Source organism: Adiantum capillus-veneris, chromosome 7, assembly GCF_014529385.1.
Source record: "Adiantum capillus-veneris isolate H3 chromosome 7, ASM1452938v2, whole genome shotgun sequence".
Taxonomy (NCBI): Eukaryota; Viridiplantae; Streptophyta; class Polypodiopsida; order Polypodiales; family Pteridaceae; genus Adiantum; species Adiantum capillus-veneris.
In genome coordinates this window covers 153,273,586-153,285,135 of record NC_140937.1, presented here as the reverse complement: position 1 = coordinate 153,285,135, position 11,550 = coordinate 153,273,586, and the positions used below count along the sequence as shown (strand labels likewise).

General features: G+C 40.8%; 1 protein-coding gene across 1 annotated transcript; it reads left to right on the top strand.

The window, feature by feature from the left end:
* The first annotated feature begins 1,559 nt into the window (after positions 1–1,559).
* LOC147454840 (UDP-glycosyltransferase 76E1-like) lies at positions 1,560–4,599 on the top strand. The gene is made up of 2 exons (XM_086516662.1): positions 1,560–2,193; positions 3,131–4,599. Exons 1-2 carry the CDS (start codon positions 1,605–1,607, stop codon positions 4,072–4,074), a joined length of 1,533 nt encoding a protein of 510 aa, XP_086372788.1. The 5' UTR covers positions 1,560–1,604; the 3' UTR covers positions 4,075–4,599.
* Positions 4,600–11,550: the final 6,951 nt, after the last annotated feature.

Genomic DNA, 11,550 nt, shown 5'->3' with positions numbered 1-11,550 from the left:
ACACATACATGTACATATACATCTACACACACACACACACACACACACACACACACACACATGTACATATACATCTACTCACACACACACCAAGGTATGTACACACCACATTACATGCATTCATAAACACATAGAGACATTCAAAAGCGAAAATAGAGACATAAGACTAGATATAGTGTGAGTGTTTCTAGGTGCGCTCATTAGTAAGATTGAGAGGCTGTATACGATCAAGAAAGAAAGATAGCCCCCGTAACCCCTAAAAAGTAAAGATAGGCGATATCCTGCAAAGGCAGCCAAAGTAGGCCTCGTGGAACTGAGAAAGGTTAGCCTCCCCGCAACCAAGCAAGCACTGCTTTGATAGCAAGAAAGGCTAGAGGTTGTAGGCAGAAAGTATCGAAAGCAGGCAAGAAGGGAGCGAGCGAGATATACGATCAAGAAAGAAAGATAGCCCCCGTAACCCCTAAAAAGTAAAGATAGGCGATATCCTGCAAAGGCAGCCAAAGTAGGCCTCGTGGAACTGAGAAAGGTTAGCCTCCCCGCAACCAAGCAAGCACTGCTTTGATAGCAAGAAAGGCTAGAGGTTGTAGGCAGAAAGTATCGAAAGCAGGCAAGAAGGGAGCGAGCGAGACCCGCCGTAGGCAGATCGCGTGAGCTCGTTTTGAAAAATTTGAAGGGCATTTTGGAAACCCTTGAAAACAAGTGAAAGGGTCACTCTGGCTTTCTAAAATAACAAGAAAATGATAAAATCATTAGGTTGAGTTTAACTAGAATTATATAAGGTAAAACATTGTTCAAGGATATCTCTTTTATTAAGTTCCTCCTTGCAAAGAAGCAAACCGGAAATTATTCGTCGAATTTTTGAATTTGCAAGAATTTTGAACTAAGTTCTCACATATTTCACCATTTTTTTCTCCTTTATCATCGTTTGCTCATTTAATGTATATATATATGTGTGTGTATGTATATGTGTAAAATAAATAAATATATGTATGTGTGTATGTATGTATATGTATAGAATTTACAAGAATTATGCAAGGTGAAGCTTCACTTTAGCATTCTGAAAGAATAGAATGCAACTGAAGTCAAGGATGTGAAATGAAAGCTGAAAAAGGAAGATTCATTTAATATTTTAAAATGAAAATAATATTTAAGGTAAGTGTCCATTGTGGCACAAAACACAATGAAAGTTTGCCTAACCCAACCAATGTTCGGGAAAAGTGTGCCTCAGCTTAACCTTGAGCCGGTTGCAAAATCAAAGTAGCCGGTTGAGGGGAGGGCAAGAAGGAGAAAATTTTGCTTAAAATACATGAAAAAAAGTGTAATTTTGCAAAAATATTAGCTGGTATTGTAAAATTTCCGGTTCAGATTTGTCTTGGAGGGATTTTTGTATGTTTGTGAAAATGATTTTTCCCGAACACTGAACCCAACACAACACACAACACTAAGGCTTCTTTTTAGTTTGTCTAACCGAACACAACACTAAGGCTGCTTTTTAAAAGCCAAAAAGTGCGAAACGGACCTTTTAGTGGGACACGTCATACGAGGACTTCATTTGAAAATGCGACAAGGCATAAGCTTCCTGCTAGATCTCGGTGGGAGCTTTCATGGCGGGAGCTAGCAACCACTATCGGCATGTGCTCGTGGTACCCGGCATCCAAGAGGGCCATGTCAATGGCATGCTTCGCTTTGCAGCCCTCCTTGCGTCCGCGCATCACCAGCAGGGCCTTCTCGTCTCCTTTAGCTACCCCGCCCGTGCTCACGCCCTTGCTCTCAAGCGCAACAAGCTCTCTGCACTTCCTCCTTCCCTTCGCGTACACATTGTTGAAGACGGGCTCCCTACCGCAGAGCATGAGTTCCCCACAACATCGCAAGTGCAAGGCTCGGTCGCGATCATGCAGAATGCCATCGAAGCTGTTCTTCAGCAGTATGCTGCTCTTGCCTCAAAGGTTTGTGGTGGCAATGAATGTGAGGACGGTGTGAATGAAGATGGGTTTTCCCCGGCGTCAGAGATGCACTCATCATCATGGCCCCCCATCTGTTGCATTATCTCCGACATAGTTCTACCGGGTGCACAGGATTTGGCAGCCAAATTTGAAATACCAAGAGTTAATTTCTGGACTGGGAATGGCACGACATACTATATGATTTCCCATCTCCCACAAATAATAGCCAAAGGCATGCTTCCACTACTTGGTAAGTGCACCTGCATATCGCTTTGGTTTTCTTGGTATTTCTTCATGGAAACATTGATAAGGTCCAGGTGAAATGCATTCTGTACATAAAGGGGAGGATTAAGTCTAGTAAATCTGCAGCCTTGACGAGGGTTTTTAGTCTGCATTGTGTAGATGCTTATATCACAACGAATTTGACCTCCTCAAGTTAGATTGCAGCAATACTCATGTCCGTTTATGTCTGTTTGACAATATAGCGACGAAATCGTTGAATGGAATTAGGTTTTTATTGGGTATCTTGCAATCAGGTGAATTCTTTTGCTAGGAACAAAGTAAAACTTCGTGCGTTTTTCCTTTGCATCTATATGTCTAGACTGTCTCACATGAATGTGAGATCATTCAGTAATTGAAATTTAAGGGCAGGCTTAGGTTTCTTTACTCCCAAATATCACAATGGGTCACAGAAATGGACTGCCACTTGTACTATTTAAAGGGAAGGATCAGATGACATGCATTTTTGCATTTGGCTTTTGCCTGCAAGTTGGTTGAAGGGCGGAGAATTTTTGGAGCTTTTTTGTTCATATAATAAGAAAAGAGTATATCCGACTGAAATCATGAAAGTTAGTGGTATAGTCGTTTACTTTAATCTTAGGCTATAGTGGGCTTGTTGTATCTTAAGAGATCTAAGTCATTACCATGCTGTCCGCCAAAACACCGTCACCTTCACTTGCCTCTGTTGTTAATGGTAGCTAATGGATCTTGTTGCCAGAGATTGTCTCTGGCTTTTTGTGTGCTGATTTTTACCACGAGTTGTTTCAAACAAGCTAGCAGCATTATGAATCCATTATTTTTTGCTCTTTTGTGCCAAGTACATCTCAGCAATCACAAATTTAAAGGGATTTTGTCATTAATTGTTGGTTTACTGATGACCCTATTTCTTCGTTTCGTGTCGAAAACAGAGGGCTCTGGAGACAAATGGAAGCTTGAGGCTCCTCTGATCGATTTTATTCCAGGCCTTCCTGCATTCCATTTGACAGAACTGCCAAGGGACCTGCTTCAGATAAGTGACGTGTCGCATTCGAGGTACCAGTTTGTTTTGAAAGCCGTTGCACGAGCAAAGGATGCAGACAGGATCCTGGTCCACTCCGTGTATGGGTTGGAGAGCACTGTGTATGATGCTATGCAGGCACAGGGCTTCCCCATATATCCTGTGGGTCCACTATTTGAATCTAACCCGCTTGATTCCGGCACAAATGATCAGACTGAGGGCATTGAGTGGCTTAACCAGCAAAAGCCAGCCTCTGTGGTGTATGTAGCACTTGGGACGATCGCAAAGCTGAATTTACAGGAGATGCTGTCTATGGCTCTAGGGCTTGAAGCCAGTGGCCATCCTTTCTTCTGGGTTGTCCGTATGGACTCTCTCCCTGCTCCTAATCTCCATGAAAGCTTGCCGGACGGTTTTCTGGAAAGAACTGTCTCTAAGGGGAAAGGCATCATTGTGACATGGGCGTCGCAGGTTGAGGTGCTTAAGCACATTGCTGTGGGTGCCTTCTTTTCACATTGCGGGTGGAACTCTGTATTAGAGAGCCTGTGGGAGGGAATCCCCATGGTGGCCTGCCCTCGAGCAGCAGAGCAGAGGTGCAATGCGAGATTTGTGGTAAAAGATTGGAAGGTTGGAGTGGAGATGGAGAGGGAGGATGATGGTAGCTTCACAACAGTGGCGGCACAGAAAGCAATAGAGGAAGTTATGGGAAACCAAGAGGTGAAAGAGAGGGCGCTCCATTTCAAGCAAGTGGTAAGACATGCTGTTGGCACTCATGGAACATCTCATTCTAACATCCTCAGGTTTGTGGACTATCTACTCCATCTCTGTGTTCCTAGTAGTTGTCCGAGACCTGGTTAAGTATAACTTACCTGTGTTGTTGAAGCATGCAAATCCCATAGCTACTAGTAATGAGGCTAGGCAGACCATTGGTCAGGCATAGACCATTGGTCAAGCATTGTTACATGGAATGGCCATTTTCAGGCTTCCGTTCCCCGTTCCCATTCCAACTTCCTATTTGGAATCCCCATTCCGTGTCTTAGATATGAGTAGCCATAACAGGGAATGGCAATTCATGCCCGTTCTCGTTCCCCATTCCGACTTTCCGTCCCGGTAACTATGCATTTGTGGTTGTGGAATGTTTGAAAGGTTTGGTAAAGTTCCTCCTAAAAGCTTATAAGAGGAAGGAATGGAATTGAAGGATAGTGCCCTCCAGTTCAAGCATGTGGCTAAACGCCATGGAACATCTCAAGCTAACTTCCTTACTAAAATGAACCACCTAGTGCATCATCATGTTCTTCTATTGCTTCTATAGAAGGCTATCTTTACCCTATATTGTGAAATTCAATAGCTTGGCTATGAGAAGTATTTTCATTTTGTTTTGCTCTTATGCTTACATTGATGTGTGATGGTCTTACGACAAAGTAGAGGTGGCTCTATCGTGAAGGGTGAGTTCCTTTATCTTCCAAAGTTTAGAATCTTTTCAATATGGATTTAGTGGTTTATTGGCAATTGCCACATGCTAGCTAATTAAGAGGTCAAACCTAGTGATTGTTTAGAGGGCAACCTTTGCAAGTTGACCATGTAGCCTACTGTGGTATGTGTCTGTCAAAGTCGACGATGTAGAAGCGAAGAGCAACGGGGATAATGAGAGAGAGAGAGAGAGAGAGAGAGAGAGAGAGAGAGAGAGAGTATTGAACCAATCAATTGACAATGAATTAGTGATTATACAATGGGGGCTAGGTGTTGCTTTTATACTAGCGTGGGGGCCCTTTAGTAGCCCCCTTAGTAAATTTCTCTACCCAAGAAAATGACAAATAAGTAAAATAAATACTTAAAGCCAAAATAAATATCACCTTGGGCTATTTGCTTGAGATGCCATAACTTTAACACCATCTTTGTAGCTCATAATGGGCATATGTAGAAGATCAAGTTGATAAAGAAGCTACCATGGACACACCAACAACTTCCTACTAGATACACCTCGGTTATATCTCAGTTATGCTACCATCAACTTTTTGCCTTACAAGGAATGTCATCTTGAGCATCGATTGCCTCATAGAAATTTGAATTGTAGCCTACACTACGTTCAAGAATCCCGACTCGTGAGTTGTGAACACATCACATCTAAACTTTCCTAGATAATGAACTTTAACACCATCTTTGTAGCTCATAATGGGCATATGTAGAAGATCAAGTCGATAAAGAAGCTACCATGGACACACCAACAACAACTTCTTACTAGATACACCTCGGTTATGCTACCATCAACTTTTTGCCTTACAAGGAATATCATCTTGAGCATTGATTGCCTCATAGAAAATTGAACTGTAGACTACACTACGTTAAAGAATCCCGACTTGTGAGTTGTGAACACATCACATCTAAACTTTCCTAGATAATGAACTTTGAAACACATCACGTTCATAATTTGGCCAATAACAATGGCTTGTTTGCAGCACATCCATAGTATTTTGTAACGTCGTGTTGGTTTCTTGCTAGATGTATGTGCCTTGAACTCTGACCTATGGATACAAACATCAATAACTTGAACTCCAACACATGGGTCCAAATCATTTGTAGGGAGCACCGTTTGCTCCTTTGTGCCACTCACAAGCCACTCCTTGGTTGAAGCTAGTTTTGACATTTTCCACTTGACTAGAAACTTGGTGTTGCGGCCACTATGATTTCCACCATGTGTGACATACCGATCTCCTCTGCCAAATCTTTATCGTCGTTATCTCTGTCTAGCTTGCCTTTGCCTTTTTCCCTTTGTCTCTGTCCTCTAGTGAACTCATGCATTTGCATTTGGCTTCACATTCCCAAGCCAAACAAATTGACCGCTTCCTTGAGAACTTCATCCGAGCATAGGTAGATAATTGGGTGTTGGTTGATACACTTTCCATAGCCGTGATTTGATCTTGGTTCACCTTTGAGTTTAGAAACACGAAAATCATCATGATGTTGAGGACAAGCCAACAACACGGGTCTCCAATTGCCAAGCACTCCTTTTAAAAAAATGCAGCTACAGCCTTCTCTATCTACCTACAGCTCTCCAAAACGCTCTTGCACAATGAAAATCCATTGCATGGCGTTTGTTGATGCCCAAAAACTGTCGCTAATCAAGGGTGACCACAACGTTTTAGAACGCCACCCTACTAGCATATCAAAATGGCCGAAAGGGCTGCTCAAACCCCCAAGAGTGGCTACACCAAGAAAGGTTTTGCTCCCAACATTTTAGAATGCTACACCAAGATGAAGAAATGCTAGGGCAGCGACACCTCCTCCTTCTCCCTCCTTTGATTCCTCTTCACAATGGCGTGCTTCTTGATACCATGCCAAAGTCAACATGCGATAGCGAAGAGCAACAAGGAGAATGAATATGAGAGAGAGAGAGAGAGAGAGAGAGAGAGAGAGAGAGAGAGATTGTTGAACTAACCAACCTACCCAAGACTTTTGACAAATAAGTAAAATAAATACCTAAAGCCAAAATAAATATTGGAACCACATTGGGGTGTTCACTTGAGATGCTATAACCTTCATAGTGTCCTATAAGTACATGGATGATTGAGTTGGTGAAGCTATTCAAAGGGTCACTTATTACGAAAACTCTATCGAGTTGCAACGAAGCTAGAGTGGACAAATTCTAATGATAAGTTAAGAAAGCCTCATAGTTTGGCTCTACTGGAGAGTGCAATTGGTGAATAAAATTGGGACAAGGTATCCAAAAGATAATACCTTAAACTCTCTTGCCTTCCTCTTATTAAAGAACTCATGAAGGTATCTAACTCTTTGGCTATATGTATAGTATAGTAGAAGGGTGCGTTTATGTGCTTCTAACTAGCATGTGAATTCAACCTTTGAGTGCTCATCTCACTTTTAATTGGGTGCCATACAAATGATATTGAAGGAAAGCCTGAGTGCATCTTCGTAGATTCGCATCAAAACTAATGGGTCCAAAATTGAACAGACATACCATACTAGGATAATTTAGATTGAGCAATTCCAAAACCCGAACAAGATTTTTCAAGCAAGCCCAAAACCGGGCACAACCAATCAATTCAAGAGAGAGTTTTTATAGTCTTTCTAAGAGTATCACTACTTCGCCAACACTCCCTAAAAGATAAGCTCCTTCGCTAAGAAAAATCTTTCTAAGTATGCTTCCATACAAACTTCTCTAGATAAAAGTTTGTCTTGCAAAGGTACAAAAAACTGACAAGATTTATTGCAGCTCTAAGGCACTCTCCGGATCAATTATGCCATACAAGCACATTCAAAGTAAGATTTGATGGGGAAGCCAATTCAATTTTCTCTTGTGAGCACGACTACATGTTGAAAAAGAAGAAGAAAAGCCTCTGAGAGCCAACATCTACTCCTTGTTGTGAGAACCTAACAAAGACTTTTAGTCTATAGAAATTTCGTCTTTCTCAAACCAATCTCAAATTCCAATAAATGACAACCTTTCTCTTCTGGGAGGGGTTTGGTCTCTCTCTCTCTCTCTCTCTCTCTCTTAGGGTGCGCACATGCACCAAGATTTACACGCCGACCGGTGAAGATTCTAGGCTACCCCACCACAATTTTGGACCTTAGCACATCGTCTGTTGAACGCGATCCTGCCACAGCAATCGGAAAGTCATGCCTCTCCCCTAGCCGTTTGCAACGATACTCGGGCGATCGCATGCTATTTTTAGTGTTGTCAGCATGTGCGACCTGAGCGCCTACTCCGAGACGTTGTAGACCCGCACATAGCTTGCCTTGCCATAGCTTCTGCACATAAATGGCCCCGTCTCCGTGTTGTAATGGAGTGCAAAATCACACAATCAGGCCTATCGTGTGGCATGTGCGCCAACTGACGATCGATGGTGGTCGGTGAGGCTGCTACCGCCAATGCATGTGCGCAAACAGGGTCACTACGACCGGTGGAGATTTCCAGCTCTGCATGTGCGCAAGCTCTCTCTCTCTCTCTCTCTCTCACACACACACACACACACACACACACATACATAGACACACGTGCGCGCGTGCGGACACACAAAGAATAAAGTAAAGCTTGAAGCATCTTGCATCAACAACATCCCACATCAATGGCATGTGTTTGGACCCATTAATTAATTGCATAATAAAAACAACACATAAAGAGAATCACACACCACTTAATCTTTTTTTTTTTTGCCATACTCACAATTGTGAGTGTGATAAACAATAACCCTCAAGCACGTGATGTGCCTTGAGAGGGGCCACAATATACATATAGGAGCTACATTAGCTATTACTGAAGATACCTTTCGTGATGTTATCTTGTTGTTGTGATTGTGATTGTTTGGATTGCTTGATTCCACTTGTGAGGAGCATTTATTCTTTTTCCAATAGATAAGATCACTTCCCTCCTTTCTTGAATAACCTCTATAAGCTAGTTGTTAAGAGGTCGTTATTGTAGTCCCGTTGGTTCCTAACCCTCCAGACTCGTTTACAATAGCCGAAGCAAACAATTTGCATGCACATTAAAAGAGCTTGATTCCTCACAATCTTCCCTCTTAGAAGTAGATCGTTATTGAAAAACAAAATCTTTCACGTCTTTTGAATCCATTTGCAAATTTTGTCCACAAGGCCTCTTATAGTCGGATAGTCCTTGAATAAGTGAAGGGGATATTCACTTGCCGCTTTGCACCTTGAGCACATATCTGAGCCAATCCCTATGGCTAATATCTTAATGTTGGTCATAATAGCTTCCCATAGCACCTTCGAGAGGAATGAATATCTTCATTACACCTCTTTTTTTTTTTGCCATACTCACAATTGTGAGTTGAGGGAATATATATTAACTCAATAAGAATACAATTGCCCTCGAGCATTACATGTCTCCCATGGAATCTTCATCACACCTCTTAATCTTAAGGTATGACGTGCCACATGCTTCCTTCTTTCTTGAGTTAGTTGAATGAAAATCCATGTCTTGTATATATATGTTTGGTTTGCTAAAGGCCTTTAGTATCCATATAGGGTGAAGGTAGTTCAATTCTAAGTGTTTGACATGTGTCCTTAAAGAGAGTCTTAAAAGTAGGAAAGAGAAAAAAAACCCTCTTCTTTCAAATGCTATTTTTGAAAGCTACATTCACCTTTTTGACATGTTGAAAAAAGCTTTAGAGAACAAAGGATTAAAGAGTGTACTCATAGGAGTTTGATCCATGACGTAAAGTACTACTGATTCAATAATTCTTTTAATATTTTGATTTGTAAAGAATCCCTTCATTTAAAGACTTCACAAAGATTCATTGTTTATGGCATTAAGATATTTTTTTTCTTAAGTTTTTCAATGTATCTTTCTATTTTTTAATTTTAATTTATTTATTTTTATTTTGAAATGATAATGCGCAATGTGCACTTTTCACTTTATTATTTAAGTGAAACATTTTCTAATATATAAACCATTCATGATTATGTATGTATAATGGGTACTATAATGTATGTTTTTATTCTATTTTCTTTTCAAATAATGATATGCAATCTATACCTGTCACCTTATTATTTAAGTAAGGCCTTTTTTAATATATAATCCAATCGTGATTATATAGATGTATCACAGATAATATAATTTTATATTAAAACACAATGAAAACCCCATGCAATTGTAGGCACTCATTTAAACCTACTCTCCAATAAATTTCATCCCCGTCTCCCCCCCCCCCCCCCCTCTTCTCCTTAACTTTAGCATGCCTTTATGTCTCCTTACTTTTTTTGGCTTTCTAAAAGACTCCTTAGAGGAGAGTTGGGTTAGGCATACTTATCAATGTTTTCATGGAGGTTGATGGAGACTTACCTTAAATGTTATTTAAATATTAAAATAGTAAATGGATCTTTTTATTTCACCTTTCATTTCGAGTCCTAAAATGTCTTGACTTCTCTTGCATTCTATTGTTTTAGAATGTTAAAATGAAGCTTTCCCTTGCATAATTCTAATAAATCCTATAAATACACACACACACACACACACACACACACACATATGTATATATTGATGAGTTCTTTTTATTTCACATTTCTTTTCACAGCCTCATATTTTTTACTTTTCTTGCATTCTATAACTCAATTCTAGTCAATATTCGAGCAAGTCTCTTTTATTTAGCGATCGTCGGCCAAAGAAGTAAACCAAAAAAACTAGCAAAAAATTGAAATTTGCATGTCTTTTAAACTATTTTCTCACATATTTGACCGTTTTTTCTTCCCTTTACCATGGTTTACAACCGGCTAGTTTTGATTTTCAACTGGCTCAAGGCTAAGCTGAGGCAATCCTTTCTTGAAAATTGATTCTAGTTGAATTCAACCTAATGATTTTATCACTTTCTTATTGTTTTAAAAAGCCACCGTGACCCTTTTTACTTGTTTGTAAAAAAAGTAAGTGTGAATGTGTCAAAGTCTTCACTTCTATTATCCAAACGGTTACATGCGAGTAGATGAATACTTTGTTTAGAATCAAAACGTGCCTTTTAAGTGTCCTTGTGCCTCCTCACTATCCATGGGCAGCAATGGATCGATGGCCCACACCTATTTTGAGGATCGGGTGCGATCTCACCCGTTTGATGTGCTTTTTGTAGATGCAAAAAAATAGGTAAACTCGAGGGTGCAAAACATGTAAATTCGGGTGTCCCCGCTCCCCTCCCTCGGATTTAAACCTTGGATATCACCTTTGCATGCTTATCACCTTAACCATCTCACATGCATGTGCTTGTTGCTAGCATTGGGAGATGCATTTCTTCTATGATGAAGCCGCCGCATTGCAAATTTGTGTCAGTTTAGTAAACTTTGATAGATTTGTAAATTCGGGCAGTGTCGCAAGATTGAAAGCTCACGATGCTCGTGTTCCCTAAAATCAAAATGGGCCATTGATTCCTCCTTCCCATGCCCATGTGAGATAGTGCAGAGTGTCCGTGGACGATAATGGCTCCTACACACAGTGACACAACTTTGTGTTTGCACATAGTATAACATAAACAATTTTCATTAACGACTGTCACGTTACACCCTTACAAAAAGTTACCTTCCATCTAAAGAAAACAAAACTATCCACCTTGGTCGTGCCTCCCACCCCTTCCTTGGGGATCTTCAACGACCTGTGCTTATGCCCTTGGGTCGGCAGGGTGGGGAGCGTATGTGGCAGCTCGACTCTCTACTAGTGGTGGCAGCGCCAGCTCATGTAGGATGGGGCTTGGCTCCCCTTTTTCTTCCAGATCTTTTGGTTCGCAGAAAGTGGTTTTGGTTTAAGCTTCTGGTTTCTTTTTTGGTTGTCTATGATGCCAAGTTATGGTTTTTGATGGTATGTTTCTATTGTTACTCTTGGGG

Excerpts from the sequence above, each read along its gene's own strand:
- LOC147454840 (XM_086516662.1), top strand. The coding sequence starts at position 1,605 with ATGGCGGGAGCTAGCAACCACTATCGGCATGTGCTCGTGGTACCCGGC. Across the intron at positions 2,194-3,130 it reads AGGCATGCTTCCACTACTTG|AGGGCTCTGGAGACAAATGG; the intron begins GTAAGTGCACCT and ends TGTCGAAAACAG.